The sequence below is a fragment of the Malurus melanocephalus genome, unplaced genomic scaffold, assembly GCF_030028575.1.
Source record: "Malurus melanocephalus ecotype Western Australia unplaced genomic scaffold, MMel_1.1 scaffold_2, whole genome shotgun sequence".
Lineage (NCBI taxonomy): Eukaryota > Metazoa > Chordata > Aves > Passeriformes > Maluridae > Malurus > Malurus melanocephalus.
In genome coordinates this window covers 1,738,806-1,764,785 of record NW_026623234.1, presented here as the reverse complement: position 1 = coordinate 1,764,785, position 25,980 = coordinate 1,738,806, and the positions used below count along the sequence as shown (strand labels likewise).

The following is a 25,980-nucleotide window of genomic DNA, read 5'->3' as shown; positions in this document are numbered from 1 at the left end:
AACTGCTTATCCTGAGCATCTCAAGTTCTGAAAAATGGGGCCAAAAAAAAAAAGAAATTTCTTCTTTTAAAAAAATGCTGACAAAGGAGAATGAAATAAGACAGTTCTGCTGTCATGCCCATGGTCCTCCTCCAGCTGAAACTAGCACGGCCCTGATGAGGTCTGTGCACGTGATATTGCTATGGCAAGAACCATTCAGAAGGGAGCAAAGGACCTACTGATAAAACTAGACCTTCACACACGCTTTGACAACACAGTTGTGGCAGCCACAGCCATGAACAATAAGGAGTTGTTCAGCTGTGTTTTGGGTGGGGCGCCTCCAGTGCAGCACATSCATGAATACATTTACACATCAGAGAATGGAGTGTGACTGCATTGTCACACTGGTTCGAAAAAGAGCTTTGCTGGGATTAGTGCAAACTGAAGGGAGTTTAGAGAAAAAGAGGGCATTTCTGCACAATGCAGGCGTGCTGGCACTGCCCAGGAAGGTGACAGACTTCTCATGCCAAGCTCTGCTCAGCAATCCTGCATGCTGGGCAAGAAGCTGCCTTCAYGRTKCCCATTTGGGAAGCAGGACACACTYRWACYCTGGCCTGGRRCATTCTGATGTGTGTGACACAGTGTAGAGCATGGAGGTACTGACATCAGTGCTGCTCTTCTCACTCCTGCAGGGCCTTCCATCTGAGAGATCCCTGTCCTCTCAGCTCTGGAAAGTTCATGGTCTTTAACTTCTGCCTTATGYCTGGGGAAATACAGGCACCAGGAACCAGAGCGACTTGCTTATAAAGTGTTAGAACTGGGGCTAAAATCCAAATATCCTGACTYCATCCAAAACCCTGCCACTGGACTCCTCTGTTCCAACCATGCTGCTTTCTTGCTTGCTAAGACAGTTCACTAAGAATCAAATATCCCTCCAGGGTTTTTCCCACCCAGACCTCTGAAGAGTGTATAAAAAAAATTCCTATATATAAATCAAATTGCTCTTTCGCAGCCTCTCTTTAGTGTTCATGAAAGCCACTATTTTATGGGGCAACTCCTAGATGAAAAAGGATTCTCCASCCCCAAAACCTCCTTTTCAAAGGAAGAGAAACTCTGGTAATCCCATATCTTATTAACAGCACCTTTCCTCTTCAGCCACTGCTTTTAAACAGTTCTTTGGAAGTGCAGCTGGACTGGAAGATCACAGTAGCTCACCTTCATGAGTGCCACCTTCATTTACCACACCAGCTCACTCTGCTTCACTGACTCTTCCTCTCATGTCAAATCTCAGCAGAAAACATCTCTTTTCTCCCTTATTTTTGTCTCTTAATCTCTCTCACTCACTTAGCTATTAATAATTTAATGCTGTTGAGTGTTTGGGAGCTGGTTTGGATGTAAAACTATACAAGAGAAAGCTGCACTGAGCACCATCTGTAAAGCAAACAGATAGAAGTGTATCTTTTGTCTCATTTTGCATGCCCAGAGAGGCCACAGCCATATGGACTGATGCAATGACCATCACAGAATCCCACTTGTTAGTGTCGAAGAAATTCAGATGGACTAAATGTGCATTTGCCACCACATGCCTTGAAAAGTAATTTGTTTTGCAAGGAAGAGAAAARCACCTGTGATCTTGAACTTAAATTCCTACTGTGAGGAAGTCTTCCCAACATGGGGTCACAGAAACACCCCCTCTGTCCCCATAGACATCCTGTCCAGCCACCAGCTCACCCTAACCCAAAGATGACAGCAAAACTGTCCACAAGTAGTTTCCAAGCCAGAGGAGCAACCAGCACAATACAGAGCAACACCAAAAGAGGGGCTATTTTTTCAGGAAAAAACTGGGCAAAGAACAAACCACAAGAACTTGCAGATCAAATTTGACTTGTGCACAGAGCCATCTCCAGCTATGCTGGGATCTGACGCTCTTCCTTCCTTCCCATTTAAGCCCTTCCTGCCAATCATTCTGACAGAGTGGGAAGCTGGTGATACAAACAAGGAGACAAGCTCAAGAAAGATAGAAGTTTGTTCCCCTTCAAGTTTTATCTCACAAAACACTGCCAGATGCCACAGAAATCTAGAATAACCACCACGACCTTATCTTGCAAGATAACGTGACCTTATGTGTCCTGCACTCCCTTGGGAGTGGGAGGCACTGATGCTTTGCCCAGAAGGCAGCTGTAAGCGAGGAGGACACGTCAGCARTGCACTCACCCCGCACCCAGGACTTGCAGCAAGCCTGGGCAGMTTCTTGTACCTTTTACAGGTTTCCCACAGAGAAGGGGGGCTCTGGGAGCTGTCAGCTGCTTGCCCAGGCCCTGCTCCCCAGGGACCGTGTTGTCTCTGTCACAAAGCACATACCTGGCTCTGCAGGGCACTTTCTGTGTGTGAGGTCTGCTCCTTGTGCTGAACCAAAGGAATGCTCTAAAAACTCCTAACAGCAGAGCTGTAATGACCACAAGGCACCAGACCCCCCATGCTGCAATCTATTTATAGATGTTTTCATGAGGACATGGTCTCAAAGCCTAAGCTGGAATGGGGCACCCACTCTGTGTGCAGAGTGCCATCCCTTCCCATTGCCTTCAGATTTAGGGCACAGACAAAAGACCATCAGTTTATTAATGGAAAAAAATCTTCACTAACACCCCCAAGCCCATCCTACTATACACACACCGCACTGTCTTGCTCTGAGCTTCCTAAATTTTGTTTCTTTTCTATCAAAAGCTTTTTAAAATGAATAAAATTAAAAATATATCCTGGTTCAAGCAAATCATCATTATACATGGCCCTTCTTTGCTTATGCTACATCTCTCTCATGTTCAGYACAGCAAATGTGCTGTATGTTCTCRTGCTACTGGCAGAGGCCAAATAAGCAAATTAAATACTGGGAGTCGCTAGTAGGTGTCTGGTGAACAGCAGAACATGAAAGTTCAAGAATGAATATGATTAGAAGATTCATAAGAGATTTTTTGCACTGCAGAGCAAGCATTGGCTCTGCTGGRAAAACAGGAGTTTTCAGTATTAATATTAAACACATGTTCTATTGAAAAATGAAAATAGTTGCTTTTAATCATAGTATGACTTTATTATAAAACTTCTCTCTGATGGAATGTGCAGCTGGTTTGGCTGCAACAGAGTTGGGAAGACTCTAAAATGCTTGAAAAACTTCAGGAATAAATAGACCCCCCTGTTTCCCCACAAACTATCCATCCTGCACWAGCCAGGTTAGTTAGCATTCCCTGACCTGCTGACAGACTGAGAGTACTAACAAAGGAGGTTTGCTRATATTTGAAAAAAAGTCACCCTACAGACAGATCAGCCACCATGTAACACCCTGCTCCAGCTGTGTATAATCCTGCTGGGGTTCAGCATTTGCCCACCATCAGATACTTACATTTTCTCTGAATATAAAAGCCAGGATTGCAGCTGAAAGCTCCGCCAGGAAGATTAACAAAATAAACATGAAGAACTGGAAAAGAGAAGATAAAAAACATGGAYGTAGCATTAAGTGTGTGCAATAGGTAGCAGAAATAACAGGGTTTTGCTAATCGCCAAACAGATGGTAAAAATAATTAAGGAAACTTCTTTTCCCCTGACAATTAAAARACCCTATGAGACAATCACCTGGTGCACACATATTCCCACTCCAACCTCATCACAGGACATGGGAGTTTGCGACACTTTTGTCGGGTTTTAGTGGGTAAAAGCAAATAAAGCTATGGAACCTGTAGTATCCCCTGATAAATCTGCATCASATTAAAATAATTGAATCTAGATTAAAACAGTAAAGCCTACTTTGGTAGGAAAAGTTATATAATTGTGAACATTCTCACACAGGGTTCAACTGTCCAGACACAAGTGTAGGTATCACATGCAAATGTGCACACACACCAATCATGATACAAACAACACAATTTTACTGTGATATAATCACAGTTTATTTTGTGTGGAAGGAGGTAGTGGGATATACTCTCTGATAGCTATACCTATGACCAACATGAACTCCTTTCATTTCAGAATAAAATTAGCTTTGGTTAATAACCCCCTCCACACAATGGGATTGCACTGATTTAAGTACTAACCACACAGAACCTCTACAGAAAGTTGATAACACACCATAATAATTTAATTAGATTATGCTAGTATCATCCTTGTCTTGTATGGCATCCAATGTATGCATATTCATATCCTTAAAATAAGGGCACTCTGCAGACTCAACAGAAAGCACAACCCACAGATTAAGTGATAGTAAAAGAGAAACAGACATCCAGTTTGAAGTAAAACCCATACACTTATGTCATCATAATTTTAGGAAAAAGAAGGGAAAGCAAAACAGAGACGCACATGGCTGCTCAATTTAAACTGAAACTAGTTCCTCCTGCTGCCTTTGCACCTTTCTGCTGCTTCTATCTAAAAGTCTGGTTTTTAGTCTTACTAAAGGCACCTTGTTTCAGTGATGTTAGCAAGTCTGAAGGATCCACCATGCCTCATCCCCAACCTCATAGAAGTAAAATGCACCTTAGGGGTCTCATCCCCAGAGACTGACATCCTGCTGTGAGGGTGCTGTTCCCAGGACCTTGTCTACCCAGAGCACTCGGTACTTGGGAGTGTTTCCAGACCAGAATGAGTGATGGGACTGCTGCAGGTTCCCAGCTCAGGCTCTGCCTGTTCTTGTGACCAGTTCTCATTAGTTACACTAATGCTGCTTCAGTCCATATGAAACTGTAAAAAGAACAGGCAGGGATGTGCCCTCTAACATCCTTAAAAGAACGAATGCTGGTGCTGAAGAACAGCCATAGGACCAGAGCAGAAAGCGGCTAGATTCATACTCTCTCCCAAAACGGCATTTATTTCCATTCTTGTAGACAAAATAGTGGGCTTGAGAAACCAAAATTCTGAACTAGGTGGATATTTTTAATGTTCTTAKATCCATAAAGGGAAATTACCATTTGAATCAGCCTGTCTGAAATTCAAATGATCCAAGAATTAGCCCACGGACTCTGAGATAATTTTACAGAACTGAGTAAATGTTAAAAAGTTAACTCAGATTTTGGCACTGTGTAAGAAAAGGCAAAAGTAAAGAGAGAACCCTGTAWGATAACATCATGTGGAGGGTAATAAACTTGGTACATTGTTACTAACGAAAGCAGATGAAGCAACAAGTAAAAATAAACACAAGAGAAGTCTGGACGGGGTTGTTTTTTTTTTTTTTTTTGTGTGTGTGAGAAGTTTATAGAAAACCTTTCTGAAACAGAAAACAGTCAGACAGGGCCAGAAGTACTACTGTGATCCCCAAGCAATGATTTATAAAGAGTGTCTGAAAGGCTGTGCATTGTGCACTTCAATAATGGAGAGAGGATTCAAACTACCTGCTTGGAATGGGCAAAATGTTGTTTTGTTGTCAATTATCAGAGCTGTGAGTGATTTTTTCCCCACTGGAAAAGCACATRCACCACCCTGCCACATTTGCCTTCCTGTTTCTGCAGTGAAAACAAAAGAAAAGGAGCCTGGGCTCAAAACAAGAAAAGTCAGATGAGCAGGGATTTTGGTTTCTAACAGCATGCTGTTGCTTGAATTTGCTGAACTAGTTAACTSTCTAATTTATTCTTACTGCTGTAGTTTTCTGTGTGGCTTCTTTTTTTTTTTTCCTGCTCAGAGATTGTTTTAATTTCACCACAGGAGGGCAAAGAACAAGTGATGAGAATGAACGATGCTTTGCAAATTCACATCATCATCCATCAAGGGATCTCAGCATAGCCACTAAGGTCTAAGGTGGTGATCAAGTGATTAATCCCATCACCCTGCTAATTGCATTTCATTTACTGATTACTGGGAGACACATGTTCACCCAAGCTCCAGCACAGGTCTGTGCAGAAGTGGAAGCAGTCATTCCCAGATTATCCCTGATAAGCTTCATTATCATTYCCAAACTGATTTACACTTACATGGTGCACTCTGCATTACAGATTTGTAACAGTTACAGTAGGAAAAAACCCACAAGCAGCCATTAGGGCTGCTGGGAAAAAGAAGATGGATCATCAGTGTTTCAGAACTTGCTCCCATTCTGCATTTGAAGGAGAGTCAAAAGCTGCTTAATATGTTTTCCTTCCAAACATTGAATTGATTACTGGTGAGAGCAGAAAGCAGACAGCTGGTTATTGCATGGGACACATTAACCTCACATTCAAATTCAAGCTTGATGCCCAACATTTGAACACAGATGCTCCCCACATCCAAGGTGAACATCCTGAGAAATGGGATCTCTCATATGGGCCAAAAATCTTGCCTCAGCGCCAGGTGATGGTTACAGGAGTTTTCACAGAAGTGGTTTATCAGAAGTTTCTACTAAGCAATGCTTCGTGTTTATTTTTTGTAACTCATCCAATCGACCAGTTCCGGTTTCAGAACTGCTGCTCCAAAAAGAGCAGCAAGTGCCTTTAACTCAAAGGGCCTGCATTTTCATGCTGAGGAGTTTGAGGGCCTCCTACATCCATTTTATAGGAGTGCAAAAGGGATGTCTGCATTGGAAACTAGCCAAACAATGCTAACACTGGATATTCCGCTACAAAGCTGAATTCAGTCCCTTGGTGCAATGTTGTATGTTCAACAGTATTTTGGATTAAGATTTCTATGTTTTTGTTTTGCAGTCAGAGGATCTTCAGGACAAGTTATTCAATGTCTGATTTGCAAGCCCCTGCTTGCTGCTTTTTTTGTGAGCCAGGTCCAAATGCCAGRAAATCTAGAAAGACTTCATGGCCTTGTGCCTAATGCAACATGTTAGGTTCCATAGAGATGGGGTTATTTTTTACCAAAAGACAAGCAGGCTAATGAAAAATAAAAGTCCTTGCAAACAATGAAATCAGAACCCAGAGAACATGCATCTGTCTGGTCCCTTCTATCCTCTGTTTACATTTGGGCTAAAAGCTGCAGACATGCATTATGCATCACTGTGAAATCTCACTGAAGCAGCTCTCTGGCTCATCAATTCTTTAACAACTTTGTAAGTGGACTTGATTTGATCTAGCAACTTCTCCCCAGGCACCACCTCCACAAAGACTTACATTCTCTGTTTTGCAAGCGTTCCCAGTCTCTCTGGCATACAGTCATGAATTTTTCGCCTATTCAATGTCTAAAACTTACTCCTATCAGACATCAGCTGGTGTGGCCCCAAAAAAGAAGTTAGCAACGTATTTCTTCTCCCTTGGTATCAGCACTGGTCTTCATCTGAGTGCCTCATGCTGCTAAACATGAGCTGGCTGGTTGTTTAGCACAATTGGTGTTGGTACCAAAAGCCCTCAAAGACCTGACTGATCAAAATGGAACAATAATTCCTTATCCAGTAGTTACTTTTAGAGTTTCTCCTAGACCAAGGCATTACTTCCAGCCCATATTTTTCTTACATTTAATTAAAAACTAAATAATAGAAAAGGTGAATAAATAAAGCAGCAGGGCTCAGAACTACCTTGAGGAGTAAGAAAAGTAATAACATCAAAATTGAGTGTACTGGAGTATAACTAAAACACATGGAGAAACATTCAAACCTGCCATTGATATTAAATCAGGAAAGAACATGGCCCAGAGCTCCCTTCCTTAGCCAGGTCACCAGTCTGAATGCAGCAGACACATTCCAGACTGAAAATTACTGAAAATTACTCTCCCATTCACTTACAACAACATTTCTCATCAAACTTTACTTTAGTTTCTTAATCTGACAGGGACAGGCTTTGAAGTAACATCAGGCTCATTGGGCCTGATCCCTTCTATTTTATTAGGTTTTTCTGGGCAGATCTCCACAGACTTCTCAGGTGATGCATTTGCTTTTCTGATTCACTTTTGAGATAAATCACTAGAAATCGAACCCACAACAACTTCTCAGAAAGGGCTATGAACTCAAGGCACATGTGAGCCAAGGGCCAGATAGAATTTATCTCAGTGAAGCCATGCTCATCTCTAGGAAAAGATGGTTTTGCATTCAAGGAAGGGGACTTTCTTGTCCTGTTTAGAGACAAGCCTTTTTTGAACCCTGAAGCAGCTACGCAAGACACAATCCTAAAAAAAATACAGTAAGATCCAGATTTTTAAAAAAGAAGAAAAAAACACAAACAAAACACCACAACAATCCCAAAGTGCCACCAGGCTCATTGGAAGAAACAAAAGGTCACATTTCACAAAAAAAAAAGAAAAAAAAGAAAAGGGAAAAAAATAGCCTTTGCCTTTCTATATACAACTGGCAATGCCTTCCAGCGGGAGATGATGGCTGGAAAACCTGCAGTATCAGAACTTGGAAGGAGTAGGGGTGCAAGGGCAAAAGTGACTTATTTTAGCTCTTTGTAATTACTGATGACCACCATGGGCTGAAACTGAATCCTGTCATTCAGGGGAAAATTTGCCCAAAGGAAACAAATGTGGTTCATTTTAGGAGCAGAGTAGGCTGCATCAGGGAGTGACCAGCTCTTGAGAGCTGCAAGGACAGCTGCAAGGATGCAGTTCTGAGCTGCAAGGATGCAATTCTGAGCTGCAAGGATGCCGTTCTGAGCTGCAAGGATGCAATTCTGAGCTGCAAGGATGCAGTTCTGAGCTGCAAAGATGCAGTTCTGAGCTGCAAGGATGCAGTTCTGAGCTGCAAGGATGCAGTTCTGAGCTGGGCATTTCTGCTGGCATGGGGGACTCCCTTGCACAGAGGCTGTGCTCTAGTGCTCCCTCTGCTTTGTTGGGAATCCCTAGGAATGAATCTGCAAGTGGAACAGTGGGTTTTGAGGGGCCAAGAAAGGACCATTTTTGGTCACTTCATAAACGTAAAAAAAAGCCCAAACAACCAAATAGGGTCAATTAGAATGAAAGCTTAAAAAAAATCARAATACACTCCCAGACTGAGCTGAAATATATACATGGGAAAAAGCAAATTGTCTGTATTTCTAGAAGTGTGTAAAATATCCTAAGCCTACTTATTATCTAAAGGAGTAATGGCTAAAACAGACACCCATTCATGCTCTTATCACAGCAACACCTATCCGGTCACCCCCACTCTCGGGAAGCACCAAGAGGGCCACAGAAATCGCCAGGACACTCACAAAAAGCAGGAGGCATTTGTTCTCGCGGATGGCACCGCAGCAGCCGAGGAAGCCCAGCAGGAAGAGCATGGCTCCCATGGCCAGCATGATGTAGGCTCCCGTGAAGAGCAGGGGGTTGGCAGCCACAATCTCTCGAAAACCTGTGGGATCCACAATGACCCAGATTCCAAGTCCCAGCAGGCATGCTCCTCCCAGCTGTCACAGCACGAGGAAAGGAGAGAGAGGGAGAGAGGTCAAAACATGAAACAGCTGCTGCAGAAAAATGGGATTCATCGCTATCTTTTGACCAAAGATGTTAATTTGGAGCATTTGTGTTTTTCTGAGGCATGTATTCTTCACTGTGCAGGTGACTTCTGACATGCTACTCTTAGTGTGTCTGGCTCACTAAATTAATAATTTGCAGCAAAAGCACCTTTATTTCTCAACACATCACTCTACCAACTGTTTACTCCCTCTCTACTGMGGAAAGACAGTCTTGATGTGCTGCCACATCTGCAGAGGACAGCCCAGCGAAGGGGCTCATGAACCACACCCACCACAGAGGCCAGGGTGGCTGGACACTCCCAYGCCTCCTTTCAAAAACAAGAACAACTAAAAATGACTCTATATGTGATAGGAAAATGACTGCTTCTGAGTGAAAACCTCAGCAGGGCCCCCAGGACTAGAAAACAATTTCTTCTGCCATTCAAAGCTAAAGCAGGTACAGCATTAGTTAGAGCTTTCCCCRTGGTTTCCTTGTCAAGGACAGCAATGACTCAGACAACAGTGACCACCGTGCTGCCCAGATGAATATCTGAGCACCTCTGGATGCTGCAAAATGCTCCGTGATTGTTAGAGCAAAGCAGAGGGGATATTCTGTATCGTGGCAACTTTATCACACTGCAGCCTATCCTGCCGGGCAGCAGAAGGCTGCTGGAAACAGGGGGATCCAGAAAAGAAAGTGAATTCCCAATACTTACGAATATAAAGAAATTGAAAAGAAACATCAGGTATTTCATGCAGCTCAGACAGTCTCCCTCCATGGTCTTCAGGGTCCTTTGTCCAATTCCTCCTGTAAAACAACAGCACTTCCTTAACACACTCATTTTYATTGGAATGAAACAATCCTATCTCCAATCTATTTGTATTTCCCCCAAGACCCTGTGGAGTTCATTACACAGAAAATCTCTTTTCTTACCTGAACAGGGCAACATAGCACAGGCTAGCAAGAGATAATGATTGCTGCTAAGTCCCTTTGCATTCTTCAAGGTCTGAAGGCGAACACAGATGTGAAGGGGAAGGTTGCAGGAGAGGAAAGGTCTAGCTTTATTTGCAGAGTGAGATACTGGGGAAAAAATATCCCTCTGCACACGAAGAATTTTTTCCTCCCCTGCTCCTTAAAGCTTGTCAAGTCTAAGAATCACTGAATGTACGTGTCTATTTCACACCAAGAAAAGGTCATATTGAAACAGGAGCCAGAACAAGCTGTGCCCAGTTGTAAGACACACAACAAGCTTCCACACACAATACAAACTTCCTCTACAGAACTAATTCCACGCCAACATGGATTAYACCTTCAGGGGAACTTGCAGACATTTGGGCTGGGAATGACTGTGTGGACACAGCAGGGCCAGAAGAAGATGTCCTCACGTTGTTGGGGCACAAAACCTGCTTGCCATGCAGTGTGAGATGTTCCTGTGCCATTGAATTCCTGCTGCTCTAGGCCCCACGCGGCATGGGTCTTGTGCAGGAAGGACCCACGGATCAATGTTGGAAAGCTTTTAAGGCCAGGAAAAACTGCTAAGGAATCTTAACCAGTTTTGAAACTCGATGTCTGATTTAGACAACAGACTGCTTGGGCAGTACTTGTATTGGAAGAGCAGCAATAAATCCTGACCAGGTGAGGCTACACTGGAGGAAAGCTCCTGCTTGCTGTTTAATGAAGTGGCTGTGTTTCCTAATATGCCATTATATCACCAAGTACCCTAGAGGGACACACAAATAAATACATTAAATACTAAAACTTCCACTGAAACAGAAAACAATGGCCCTGTGCACAGATGGATCTGTACATTTGCAAACACAGAGGCACAGGTTTGCTTGGCTCCCCAGAGGAGCCTACCTAAAGCCCACGTGTTTCTTAATGCAACTGATTCCCTTTCTCCACTGCAAATACCATTCCCTAAACAGACCTGCATCTAATGATACGCTGTGTCAGTRAAGTCCATTGCATTCACCTAGAGGAAAAAACTGAAATTATCCAAGGTTTTCACCAGGCCAGAAATAAAACTGCCTTTCACTCCATTGTTTTTGTTAAACCACAAAATCAGTAAGTGCTGTAGAGCCTCATGAGGTGCTTTCCTCTGTGACCATAGAACTGCTCTGCTTTATCCAAAGAGCCGAGAAAACCCATGGCAGGCAGAGCTCCCWGCACAGGGCTGCCTGAGGTAAGAGCCAGATTTTTGTTACACAGTGTGTGTTTGGTGCACTGCTTTCGCTTGTTTTAAAATCGAATCAATTCCTTCTTAGTGACAATACAGGCTGAGACACAAATGGTGTGGCACAGAAGCTCATGTGGACATGCAGTTGCTTTCCCCCTGCATCTGCCTGTACCTGGAGCTGSACAGCAGCRTKCCTCTGCTGGYTGGGTACTKCCCAGGGAACACCCTTTGCTAAAGGAATCCTCAGAAGATCCACTTTGCTTCTGGAGAAACACAAACCTGAATTTAAACTTGAGACTAAGAGCAATACTTTTTCTTTACAAAGTTTATTTTCTTATACCTCTGATAATTGTTCTACCCAGAAAGACTCAAAGACAAGAGCATTACTGCAGGAGATGGAGTATGGCACAGAGCTCTGACGTGTGCCTGCAGGAAATCTCACAGAGAAAAGAGACCTTCAAGTCCAGGAGGGGAAGGAGCTGGGTCAGGGAATATTTCAGTTTCATGGGAAAGGTGAGCCTTCAGCTCCACTAAAACATGAGCTTGGACACTAGAGAGTGATATAAAAGTACACACAAATGAATAGGATACTGGGATTTCAAGAGTMCCGCAATTAGTGGGAACCTAGATGTTCCCATCACTACACTAAAAATCCATGCTCCAATGGAACAAAGGACAGCTAAATCTTAGTATGCTAGCCAAAGTCTGAAAGATATCTGAGAAATTTCAAAGTCCTGCCGCCTTGAGCACCCACCTGTGCAATCCATATTATAGTAGCCTTTCTTAAAAAAAAAAAAAAAAGAAGAAAAAACCTGGAACTGTTTAGCCCTTTTGTCCCTATACATAATTCACACACCCCACTACAGTCACCCACATGATAAACAATGCCTGTGGTCCAAGAAGCAGCAGCTCCCAAGCCTAACACCGTCTTGCTGCTTCGTGGTGCTGATAAATCACATTCCCTCCTTACTTTCCTTTCCATGTCTGGGTCTGCTTCCTCTGTAAGGCAGCGAAACTCCCTTGGAGCTGCTTTGATTTACATGAGCTGAGTACAGGTCTACTTTTATTTTCAAAGACAGACCTAAGCTATGGTTCTTTGCATTKCTCCTGCCTGCCCATCCACTCAGTATGTTAAAATGTTTTCTAGGGATAAGCAGGGAAGGGAGATAGTAAATCCACTGAGCAATCAGATCCTGAAAACCTCATTGTCTGGAAGAACCAGACAGTCAYGATAATCTGGGAGCAGCACGAGCATGTGCACACTCAGCTTTGACAAACAAGGGCTCCCTTCTTCTTTCCTTGGGCAAGAAATTTGTARTATCTTCAGATTTGAAATTTCTAAACCCACTACACTTCACACAGCAAAGCAATAGCTAAGTGCAACCCTACTCATTGTGCTGTGCTTCAGTTTAGGAATACACCCGCTGGGGCTTTCAAATTCCAAAATTCTTCCACTCGGGATGTGCAAACRGAAGTCTGCAAGCAAGAATGTGAGGTCTGGGCTGGTAAAGCCAAGAACAAAGCTTATCAGAGTTTCCACATCAGAAGAACTCAATGCAGGCTTCCAAACAATGCCAACCCATTGACCTGATCTGAGAAACAAGAGCTCTGAGCAACAGTTGCACTGCTGGAACTTAGAATTTGGAGAGACCCACGGGTATCAGCACAGCACACACTTTCCAGCTCCTGCTGGGTACCCAGATTTCCAAACAGCTCATGTAAGGCCACCATTTGGATGCTGTGATTGCACTGATCCAAACAGCACAAACCAACCAAAATCATGATCAGATCTCTTATGAGGCACTTAAAACTGTTTGGTGTCAGAGCTTGGGCACACTAGCACAGAATGCCATCTATCCATATTGGCAGTGGTGCTGCAGACTCTGAAGAGCATGTAAGTAATGCTTGTAATGAAATAATAAAATAACATTCTTTCATAATAAATACTACTTACARATAATATAATTATGAAAGCATTTGTGCCAACTACTGCCTTGCCAATTAGCTGAAGRTACCTGGAGTCCCTGATGACAGGCTTTGTGGCTAAAATAACTGAAATAAACGGGTATTTGTGGAAGATGGGCTTTCCTCCTACTTTTCTTTTGAAGCTGTACACACACAAAGCAAATTTTCTGAGTTACTCCAACTAACACTGATATAAGTGTGATAAAAACTGAATGCATATGTTTTAATCTACCTTTTAAAAATACCTTCACTCCCCTCCTCCAGGCCCCAAATCTGTGAGAGATTAAGGTCTTCTCTGCAGGAGACATTTAACGCTAAGCAAACATTAACAGTCAGACCTGCAGAAGACAGCAGCTGACAGATGTTCTCCCTGGCTTGTCCCATCTCAGACCTGTGAGACATATGAGATGCATTTGTTTTTGTCTGAGATGTAGCTATAAATGTTCAGCTCACTCTCAGGCATATTATTGTACATTTCTCTCTCCCTGGTATCCCCCATGAATTTTATCTTGCAAAGTGATGGGGAGGCTAAAAGTCCCCAGCAGTGCAGCCAGGAAACATACCCCAGCTGCTGTAATCAGTTAGGAATAAAGTGTAGATTTTTAAGGCCATGCATTTTTTTGCTCTCGAGCCACTTCCTTCCTTCTCTCATTTGCTTTGCATGCCTTGCAGCTGCCTTGAACTTCACATTTCTGAAGGCAGCTGCTCAGCCACACCCCCTGCAAAAGCTTCCAAATTTCTCTTTGCTGCACTGACATTTCCCTCATCTCCCATATCCCTTTCACACTGGATTGAAACCCATGAATTCTCTTCAATTGCTCCTTCCCATCTCAAATACTTGATAGAAAACACAAATATAGATAGAATAACAGATTGAGAGAAATGTCTGGAGTTTCTCTTGCCCAACCCTCATGCAAATCACTTTTTCAGTCACTGCTCTTCTATCACATAATCCGTGATTCACATGAATCTTTTAACATAAATATCTCTTTGCTGTCAACATTCATGAAGAACTTGTTCGCTGAAGTGATCTGTTGCTTCCTCTAAAACCTAAGAACCAGTTCTGCCATACTTTCTACAAAATATTAGCCTGTGGCTTGAGGAGTAAATAATGCCAGTTCACRCCTACTTTCATATTCATACACAAAGTACCAAGTAAAAAATGAAGATGTGTTTGAAGCTTGTCAGAACTATTGCCAGGCAGCCTTTAAAGGCATTAGAAAATATGGASTGGATTCTATTTCAAGTAAATGTATTGATTTCTAGAGGCTGTCCCTGATAAAATGCCACTGGAAACATCCCTGAAGGTGTAAGATGCACCAGGGGCAAAGGATCACTTGGCATTGCTCCATTGTGCCCTCTYCCCAGCAATGTGGATTTCTTGGTGATGGTGGCMGATGTACTGTGGTTTTTTACCCCCTCCAGCACATCACAGTTACCTTTAACCTGACCAACAGAGACAGTATCTGGCATACAGAAAGAGCAAACCATTAACAGCACTCACCTTTACTAATCTGGGGACTTGAAGCAGTGTCTCTTCCAGTCTTTAATTRTCTGTGTGTCCCATGTATCTCCTTCTACCCAAGCGTGTCCTGTAAGAGAAAAATATGCAATTACTGAAGAAGTCAATAAAATGCAATCATGTTAAATACACCACTTATTAAAACACACCACCCTGATGAATATGCTCAGTCTAATTGCCACCTTAATTTAGTGTACATTAGCACTAATGAAGAGCTTTTAATACCCAGTGAGGGATTCAATTCCCCAGAATCTCTTTAACAATCTTTGGGGGTGTTTTAAATGCCCACAGACCACAGGTAAATCTATAGTCCCATTACACATGCGCTTCATACCACAAGAGGACTAGATTAATACCAGCTGCACCTTCAATATTTTATAGGAGGTTTAGACAAACTTTAATCTGCTGTGACTTTACAGCCCATTTACTGGGAAAATGGAAAAGGCAGGAAGGAAGATGGAATGCATCTTTGGGAAGCCCRGCCATTAGGAGCAGCAGCGTGAAATGTTGGGTGCTATCCCTCGTTCTTCCAGCCAGCTGTCACGCCAAGTTGAGCAAACTATTTCCTCACCCTCTGCCTCTTTGTCACTGCCTGGGAAGCAGAGAGGAGCAGCAAAGCCACAGCCCTGTCCATCCAAAAGCTTTGGATATAAGGCTGCAGGCAGAGGGACTCGGGTGTAGACTGCCACACACTAACAATCACAGTTTTCCCAGTAAGTTTTAACTTCTGCTTGCACAAGGCTAATGGCATCTTTAGATTAGGCAAAGGTGAGACTACAGACTAATGTGCAAGGCACACCTTTGACTCTTGCTTTCTCAGGGCACCCTCTCCTACATTGCAGGATCTCTGGGGAAGGGGCAGTCTTTAACTCTTCAAACAGCACCCCACCCCATCAGAGCCCAATACTCACACAGGGCTCAGCACTGTTACTCACTCACTCATCCTTCACAAATGCTTTTGGCACAGTCTCAGCTTTGCCGGAGCCGCTGCTTCCCTGTGAGGCACCAGATAAGTCACCTGGGTCTCTCCCTGCTCTCTCCCTGCCAGCATTTCATCATGATTTCTGGAGTGGGTGCATTTAACATCTGTTTCCCACAAACATTTGTAAATGCGCCTTTGAAAATTGTCTCCCATTAAGACTTCTGTGAGTAAAAGTCTATCGTTTGTTGTTGGCAGGAAGCGAACAAGGAGCTTCAAGGTGGCTGAAACCATTACAATATAAAACATATCATGAATATTCATAAACCTTTTGTTTTGCATTAATCCCTTACATTTAATGTCCTTCCTCTGTCACTGCAAACCTACATCTCTAGATGAGGAGCAGGGATGGTTTCCCCTTTGAAATGTGGAGGGTACAAACATCTTGTGCCACCCAGCTGTCTCTGCTGTGAGGGGCTGAACTGTCCTGCTTGACAGTGCTGGTACAAAGGATGAGTGCAGCTTTCCCCAGTTCAGAGGGTGCTGTGTGATGGCTGGGGGATGCTGCAGCAGGTTCAACACTCTGAAGAGGACTCTGAAGAGGAGCTGGGACAAGGGACAGCACCTCACAACAGAGCCCCAGTGCAGAGAGCAGAACCCAGTGCCCACCCTGACCTTTGTAACTCTGGTGTCTAGGGACACTTCATGCTGTGTTTTTCATGTGTGATTGAGAGACAATTTCTTCAGTTGTCCTGTCCTGTGATGCCACTGTCTTGGGATAAATGCTGCCAAGAGAAGATGGCTCTGATGTTAAAGCAGAGATGACACTGTGCTATATAAACCTATCATTAAGAAAATAACCGGAATGATAGGATTCTTGCTCCTACTGTGTRTGCATATAATTACATCTCTACAAGCCCTCAGAGGTCTGTGTGGGAGAGGAATTTTATTTTTTAATTCATCATAAGTCACAATATTTTAAAGAAATTACAGCACCCCAGAGAAGAAGAGCTTAAATGTGTCAGTAGATACCAGCAGGTAGTGTGTCAGAAAGAAYAAAAAACTGCATTTGGTGCCAAACAGCAACAATGTCCACCTTACTCTGTGGCCTTAAGGGGGAGGAAGCCCCTGCCAAACAAATTCTCTTTGGTTAAGAGCTGCGATTTTGTCATTAAGGAGAATTGCACAAAGTGCACACCCACCGTGCCTAATTGTGACTCCAGCAAGCTGATGCTTTAATTACRGTCGCTGGGGGAGCACAGTGGGAGCTGGAGCAACAGCTGAGGCCAAGCCCCATCCTTGGGCTGGCCTGCTGTGGCTGGCACATTGTCCACAGCCACCACATCCACTCTCAGGGCTGAGCACTGGCTTCTCTTCACTTTCACATCACAGCCCTTCGAGAAGCAGGATTTGAGGAAGGAAAAGCAGCTGAATGTGTGACTCCTGCTGGATTCAGGCTGAAGGAAAGAGTGTTGGGGCTCCAGAGGGGCAGAGAGAGATTGATACAGACAACAGCCAGCAAGTGAAACAAAAAATGGAGTGTGCAAGATGGAGAAGCAARTCCTGTCTTTGTGAGAAATCCAGCCACACAAACCAGAGCAGGAAAGGCCACCTGATGAACCCTTACAGGTGTCCTGCTGCACAGGGGCTTCCAGCTACTGCCACTCCCTGACATCACCACATCTACAGGGCCAAGAGRCACTTTAACATATGCCAGCCCATAYGTCACACCAAAGSAGAAACTGAAGACAGAAGTCATGTCCYGCTGGACCTCTGCATCAGGTCAGTGCTTTCATGGTGAAGGGTGAGGAGAAATAGATGTTTCWCCTCACCGTTCAGGAGGAGAATGTTCAGCAGGATCAGAATAATTTCATTCCCTTGCAATGGCTTCAGAAAAAAGTGAAACACTTTTTGCTTCCGAACTGGACCTTGGCACAAGCTGTCAGCCCCACGTGTTACCCTGTAACTGTTGCTCCTTCATAAATAACTAATTACTCTGGAATTTCATAGCACTTGTGCAGCAGAATCTTTGCTATGACACAAGTACTTTGCTGCATGTAAATCCTGTTAGATCCAAAGTGCACTGTGTGAGTGTAATCGGCCCCTGTGGAGCAGGGGACCTGTGCAAGGCCATGCAACTGGATACTAAATTACAGTCAATCTGCTGCTCTTTAGTTGCATTAAAATGCTAATGTCACTGTAACACGGACCCTTTTACCAGCCATGCCTGCCTTGCCTTGCAACGCTGGGGTGAATGAGGCTGCTGCGCTGCCTCAGAGCAGCGTTTAATTCCTCAGCACAGCTGAGTGAGCAAAGCCCTTGGGGCACCTTACACCTTCAAACAGTAACCTGGTTGGCTTTTGGAACACTAAAAGCATATGAGACYTGTGACAGTGCTTAAATGAATGGGAGCTGCCTCCAAACGTGCCCTGAGTTTCCTTTCCAGCAGAGCAACTGGGTCCCATCGCATCCTAATTGCTTTTAACAAGAGCACAGTTCTGCCACCAAAAGTTTGTGTGGGCAAGAGCACATCAGTCTCACACAGGAGGAAAAAGAGGGCTGCACTGAACCCCTCAATTTTCATATAAATAACACCAGCTTTGCAACAAAACTACTAACAGAGCTCTTACCCTCTGTTTTACATTTGCAACTTTGCACAACGTGTGCGTAGAGTACATGAGATCATAYGGAGGTAAAATCTCCCACACGTGCACAGACATTCAGAAAGGAAATGCAGAAGTCCCAGAGCAGAGCCAATTGTAAATGTTGCAACGTTTTGAAAAGTGCTAGATTAGGTGTTTGAAGTGCCAGCATGGCTTCAGGCCACTCCATTTCAGCTGGTGCAAATGTGCACACTGCACTGTTCGAAACATGAACTGCCTGCTCRCTTTGGCCCCTTCCCAAGCAAAGCTCCAAAGGTAATCACATCTGGCCCTCTCGTACAGCTTCTCACACACAGGCACCAGCCCTCTCAGAAAAGAAGATCCTGCACACAGAACCAAAACATCTGACAGCCTGCAATTCTTTTAAGTTCTGTTCCTTTAAAAAAAAACTCCTCAGATAGCTCACAGGTGTATTTTCCCTTGTATTARCTGCAGCACAAGGGACCCATATGGTACTGATTGTCTGCCTTTCTAAACAGATGACCCAAAGATTATATGTACTGATAATATAAAAGCATTAATTTTGTTTATTAAATGAGAAAACCAAGGCTGAGTGGATGTGCTAAACCTCCTGACCCGTAATACAGCTCTCTGCTCACCAGTCCATACTGAGACCAGTCCCAAGCCCTTGGAAAAACCAATCATTTCTGGATGACAAGCTGCATTCTTTGCCAGGCATCTTCTGTCCCAGAAAGCTGTTACTTAGCAAACCAAAAGGGAGGCAGCTAACTTTGGCCTCCTATTTCTGAAAGTCTTTCCCTTCTGGATGGCATAAATGTCACCCTCCTGAGTGGATCAGGGAGCTGCAGCACAAGCCAAGTGGCATTCATTATCCACTGTCATGTCAGATACTGTCGGGTGCCGAAACACTCCATACGCTTGCACGGCATTCCAGACGCYGAGGGGATTTAACACAGAGTCTAAATGCCTGCCACTTTCTCCCTGAGCCTGACACATCTCACCTTTACAACAACTGGCTCCTYGGTGCTCTTTTCTGTTCTCTTTTTCTATAGCCCTGCTTTGTTTGCAGCAAATGCCTCAGCAGTTTGTGGCATTTGTGATGGTTTTGAGAGATGCAGGAATAAATCTCAAGAACACTGGACAGTTGCTGTGGCAACCTTGTCCACCTCAGACCAGATCTGCAAYATTTTAAGAATTTTCCTGATACTTCGCAGGCTTCAGGAAAACAAGGCAGAGGAGAAAAAATTATTGTAAAGTAAAGATATTACCAGAAGGGATTACTATAAACCCCAGGGCCTCATCCTATCAAAAAGATGATGATGTTGGTGTCCTTAGCAGGAAAAAGAAGTCCCAGACTGTCTGAGCAGAGGCAGAGGCAAGGGGCCATGGGCAAGGGAATTTGAAATCCCAGCTTATATCATCTGTTCTAATGCAGAATGGAGCTGCAGATCAATAGGTTAACTTTTTTTTTTTATTGTGTTTATTCTCAGTGGTTTTTTATAAGGCAAAGGGGTGGAAAAACTAATCCACTGTTTGGGATCATTTACCTGGGGAAATAATGACCTGAATTCCTTTTAAGAAAGAGATCCCAAAGAGAAATTTGAATGCATTAACTATTGTACAAAAAAAAAAAGGCAAACAACATCAAAACGACCCAAATAAACAAACAAACAAAACCCCCCACCAAACCAAAGCCAGACAAAGCCCACCAAACTTCCAGAAAACTAGCAAAATTCTCTGTTTAAGGTAAGACCCTACACAGATATAAAAACAAAACAGTTCTGTCAGGTTTAGTCCATCTAGAAAAGCAAAAGTTAGGAAAAAAACCTGCAAGAAAAGCACATCTTAAAAGAGGGACCTCAGTAATACTAAATAAACCAGAAAATAATATTTCTGGAAATCTTGGAYGTGACATTATTCATCTGTTTCTGATCATCTTTTAAATGTTTTTAACAAGAAGAATAATAATGCATTCCAAAATGTTATGGATTCTAAATACAATAGGATATTAGAGGAAATAAATAGATTTCACAAGCTATAGGTGAGATATGTTCACTAAAACCTGAATGCAGCAAAGGACATGAGAAATGACCTAGGGAAGAGAGGCAGGCATGAAGTCCAAGTTACTYTGCTTATAGTCAAACTGATACACATCTCATAAATATTCCATGCRTCAACCCAAACTGAGTTTCACTATMATCAGCACCTTTAACTTACTCTAACACATAAAATTGCAGCTAACGCAGTTTGGAAGGTGGATGTGACTGATCTCAACCACACCTGTCCCAATTAAGGTATGAACTCCCAACCATTTAACATCTTTTGCTACAGATATTTTTGATTTCAGATTAAGAGAGAGAGAACCATGGCCTSACCCCACAAGAGAGCTTCAGATGTTCTGCAGGGAAATAAAAGAGAGTTAATAAATCCCATAATCTTGGCATACRTGTTTCTAAATGTTCTCTCTTCCTCCATAAGATGTATAATCTAAGTGCTCCAGCAACCATCAGGTTCCAGGCAGACAAAAGACCCCAAGCACAATTCATACATAGATGACAGGAGTAGAGGGACTGAGATATGAGCCAAGACTCCAAGGCAGACTCCCAGCTGCTTTTGCTTTCCCARTGGATAACAGATACTGCATCAATACACACAATGTCATGCCAGTGAATTTGCTGCTCTCTTAACACCTCATTTTTCTCTCCATCTGAACTTATTTTGAAAGCACGCAGTTCACTGTCCCATTCTCCTTTCTCTTTTGTCCTTACTCGTGGCATGGAAAACATGAAAGACAACATGGCTGGTTATTGTTAACGCATCTGAAAGTGCAGACCTTTAAAAGGGGGTTATTCTGGAACATGCCACGCTTCTCCTTGTTATTTGCACAGGCAGCTAATGATCATCCTAATAGCTTCTCTCTCTGAAGTCGTAATAAGCTTACAAATGAACCCATTCAGCACATATTAAAAAGCAAGGGATGCTCCTTTGATTACAGCCTTTATGGAAATCTCCGAATATTTGTTTTGTTGCTGCACAGCCGCAATTAGGACATGCTGCTGGGAGCCGGCTCAGCTGCCGGAGCGCTGGGGCTGGAGACACCTCCAGTGCCATAGCAACACAGCCACCTCTCCCAGCATCACACACGGGGAGCTGGCAGCCCTTAGCCCAGGCAGGCGGCTTCAGCTCTTCCAGACATTAAGAAATAAGAGGGGCTTAATTAAACTTCCCTCTCTGGTGCCTCACCCCGTTGATGAAGCAGCGGGGACAGCCCCATGCGTGGCTCTCATGAAGGAGCCATCCTGCTGTGCCCACCACGACCCTACATGAGCACAGTGTGGGTCACACAGCCCTGGGACACGGCTGCACACCCCGCTCTGGGGTCTGGATCCACCTGCTACACCCTGCAGGGAAACAGGGCAAAAAGGGGAACGGGCACTGGGGACACCCGGGGAGACAGAGCTTTTCTGTGCTGGGGTGCCCATATGGGGGAACCCACTCCCATTGCCATCTCCAACACTGCCCCCACAACAACCTCGTCCTTCCACATGTGGGAGGGGAACCAAATTGCCTTATGGAAATCTCCTTATCACTTAACTGCTCCAGGGTTGATCTAAATCMCACTTATATTGCTGACAGACTTAAACTTCTCCAGGAGGAGCAGCGGGGAAGGGAATTAAGAATGTAAAAGCCTGCAAAACCGGGTGTCTAACTTTCATTAAGATTTGATCAAACATTCCACATTAGCTAAAAGGTGAAAGACCATACCTTTTTTTTCCCTAAAGGAAACATTCTGAACAATATACCCGCTTTCCCAAAATATCCTTATTCCCTAAGCACAGTGAGTCTGTAGAAGCCTTAAGTGGAGAGACCTGGGGAGTAATTTATTTTTGCAAACAAAATCAGCAGCTTACGTGCTGATGACATGGATCCACAGGCTTTCAGACAGTCTCAGTGGGGTGACTTTCACCCACAAAAAGCATAACATCTCCTCTCACAAAGCTGGGACTCTAAACAAACCACTTCTACTTTTCCTGAAAGCCAGGACCTTTGTGTGGAACAGATATTTTCTAAATCTCCAGGAGACTGGCTGAGGTTAAAGCGGGTCAAACCATGTAATACAGATATCTTTGTGTTGATACTACCCACGGTGCCTATTAGGAAGGCCTCAATTGTAWGAAACCTTTTCTCGTCAAGGATATTTAATACAGTGCCAGAGAGTCTCCCCAGGCAGTCTTTGTTTTAAGGTTTGTGAGCTTTGGGGGGAAAGGATTGTTGTCTGATTTTGAAATGGGCCAGGTTTTTAGCTCTGTTGTAATCTAAGTAACACATAACAGCAGCACTGGAAACTTCACTGCCAGCATCACTTGCAAGAGGCCTGGGTATAGCCTGGGGCAAAAGCTGGAGCACCATCCATCATCCACACACATCAAAACTGGCATGAACTCACAGGGTATCCTAAGGACCCTTTCCAAAGTGAAGCAGCAAATTTAACTGTTTAAGTATTCTGGGTGTTGTTGAATTTTCTTTTACTCAGTCTTYAGTGTTATTTTACCCACTAGAAGCCAGGACTTAGAAGCTAAAGATKTAAAATTGTTTCTAATTCACATCAGAGGGGCTGGAATAATTACAAATGCATCAGAGAATGAGGAAGGCACAAGCTTCTCCCATGGCCTTAAATCAGTACAAAAAYCAATCTGTAGAGGAACTGCTGACCCTCTTCCCAACCTAAAGAAGCACAAACACAGTCTGACCCACTCTGGAAAATCTGATTTTGAAAGTCTAGGCAACCTTTTTAGGGAGGACAAAAAACACATAGTGATAAAACCAGATCTACGATAGGAACAGGACTCCACAGGCTAACTTTCACATCAGTCAGGACTGGGATGAATGCAAAATGACACCAGTTTTCAGCGGCTGGAGCTCACTATACCCACACTTTTCTATGTCTCTTCTCTTGATCAGCATGCAATTTGAAAGCAATGCTGCATTTCAGTTAAATGATATATATATTTAAAAAGTATCAAAATGAGGTTTGCAGAGCAAAGATCCAAAGCAGCGCAGGTTAAGGCAAAGAAAACACAGGGAATAACAGAATGCTCAAGCTATCCTGAGCATGGAAAGACAACCTTTTGGGGACAATCCCACAGCTAGGCTGCAGAATTGCTTTGCTTTAAGGACAAGAAAGTTTGTCTCAAGAGACACAGTATTTAACAGCTTCTTCTCCCATCCCTGCGGGGATCCCCTCCCTCACGCATGGGGAGAAGAATCTTTCTGAAAACATTGTGGAGACTTGCTGTGAAAATTCATTTGACAATAAATTTTATGACAAATTCCATAACAAGATTTGTGGTTACCATTCCTCAAGTCTGATGATGCTCAAACCACCTTGCATCAGGACATTAATACCATTTAAGCCTTAGATTGCTTTCCACATTAGTCTGAAAGCCCTTTATGAAGATGTGTCCTTTATAAAGCTGCTGTGGCTTTGCTCCAGGATACCCAGCAAAGGTCCTGGGCAGTTTCTGTGGYCCCCTGTCTAATACTCAAACCACTTTGTAGTTCCAGTTCTGCTAACATCTCTCTCAAAAACTCACAGACATTAGCAAGTCATTTCAAGCTGTTGTTCATCATCCTCCCCCACTCCGTGTATTTAATATAATTAATAACAACACTTATCAGTCACCCATGGAGTCTTAGAGATTTATTCAAGATCATGTGCAAGTGCCAGGCTGCCTGTACTGAAAACAGCTGGGAAACAAAATACCCAGAAGACAATACTCAAAATGTTGTCATTTTTACCTAAAAAGTATTTTGAGCAACAGCCAGTATTTTTTAAAACTATTCAGGTGCAAAACCCCAGGTGGCATCCTTCATATGGACCATSTATTTCTGAGCTCATAGCAACTGGACCAAAAAAGGTCAGATGGCTTGTGCTCCATCTTTGTCACATTCCTCACAACAATATGCGCAAAACTGTAGAAATATCCGTTTAGAGCTGATGTCTCTGAAAATGTTCCTTCAGCAGTAGCTCAGGAAAAAAAGTTTTCCAGTCAGCACAATGTTGATCAGGAATTTGAAGCAGGCACTTCCAAAAATGTGGCACTCATAGCAGAAAAGCTGCAGTGCAAAACTTACCCCAGTAAGGGATCGCCTGCTTGCATCCCTTGGAAAAACAGGTCTAGTCTTAGATCTTTTGGATGAAGCACATTAATCTGGACACAGGATGCACTCATGGGAATTGGCCTTCCAATATTTGTTTATTTGCAGCAGCCTCCTCCCGCTCAGAGCCCACACTTAACCTCCATCCTTYTGAGCTGTGCACCCAGAGGCGAGTGCAGTGTGACTGATGAGATGGAAGATGAAGTACCAGAGATGCACAGAGGAATATGAGAGGTAGGGGTGTGCTTAGGGATCTATCATTTTTATAGGCTGCTCTCCTTTTCTGAGCCTGCACAGTCTCTGTGGGMGAGGGGAAAGCAGGTAGTGATGCTGGCCCACAGTGGAAAACTGCAGAATAGCTTGGGCTTGGTTTGTCCTTTGCCAATTTTGCTGTTTAAAYGCTGCAACTCATTGGAGCTGAGCACACCTCATCAGCAAAGCCAAGTTCCCCCTTTCAGCCCCAAAACTCCCCTAAAGTTTTGCAGCTGCTGAAACAAGCAGGGCTCACCTTACCCTGATGGACTGAGCTGTCCCCACTCCTCTTCTCCAAGCAGGAGCTTGTTGGTATTTATCTTCCTTATCCATTCCACTGCTTCAAATTTTGAGAGGCTGTATTTTACCTTTTCTTTCCCTATTTTACCTTAACTTTCCCTCTCTTCTGCAAGGYACTGTGTCAACACTGTGATCTGTGCCATATATCTCATACCATATTAATCCTTTTTGTCGTCTGATTTTTGCATAGGAGTTGTCGTTTAGAAAATGTGATTTTGCTCAGCAACATCCAAACAAATCTGTGMATCAAAAGGAGTGAATAAAAGCAAGTGCCAAGCAAGCTCCCATTTAAGCACTTTACATATCCTGTATGAAATACCAACTCCTAAAATTCATTTTTTGGTGAGATTACTTCTCATATAATATGCTATCTTTCCATTATCCCAGGGTGACACTGCTAAGGTGTCTCAGCTAATACTTATCTGCTGCTTTCCCTGCTATCCTGGGAAGATTACAAATGAATTAGGTGACTCCAAAGCATTTTGGAGTAAAAGCCAGGACATCCTTCTGATAAAAAAGCGTAGTCAGAGGTGACCAGATAACCACAGTCTATCAGTACCAACCCAGGGGATTAATTTCTGTAAATCAATGAAATACTGCTAAATCTGTACCAAACACCCAGAATAATGATTTTCTCACTACTTAAATCTTGGCTATTGGCACAGTGATCTGAAATTAATCCTTTCAACTGGACCACTGTTTGGTCTAGAGATGTAAAAATTCATTCTAGGACAGGATATTCCTTTAATGTCAGGTCTCGTTCAGCCAT

General features: G+C 43.4%; 1 protein-coding gene across 7 annotated transcripts in view; it reads right to left on the bottom strand.

Annotated features, from left to right (window-relative positions):
* TSPAN18 (tetraspanin 18) overlaps positions 1 to 25,980 on the bottom strand; it is a 116,124-nt gene that overhangs the window by 10,889 nt on the left and 79,255 nt on the right. For all 7 annotated transcript variants that reach the window (XM_057364348.1, XM_057364331.1, XM_057364357.1 and 4 more), the window contains 4 exons: positions 14,940 to 15,027; positions 10,010 to 10,101; positions 9,051 to 9,245; positions 3,374 to 3,448 (listed from right to left, as the gene is read on the bottom strand). In XM_057364348.1, the coding sequence (XP_057220331.1) occupies positions 3,374 to 3,448; positions 9,051 to 9,245; positions 10,010 to 10,072 (333 nt within the window). In that variant the 5' untranslated portion in view covers positions 10,073 to 10,101; positions 14,940 to 15,027. The remainder of the gene's footprint in view (positions 1 to 3,373; positions 3,449 to 9,050; positions 9,246 to 10,009; positions 10,102 to 14,939; positions 15,028 to 25,980) is intronic.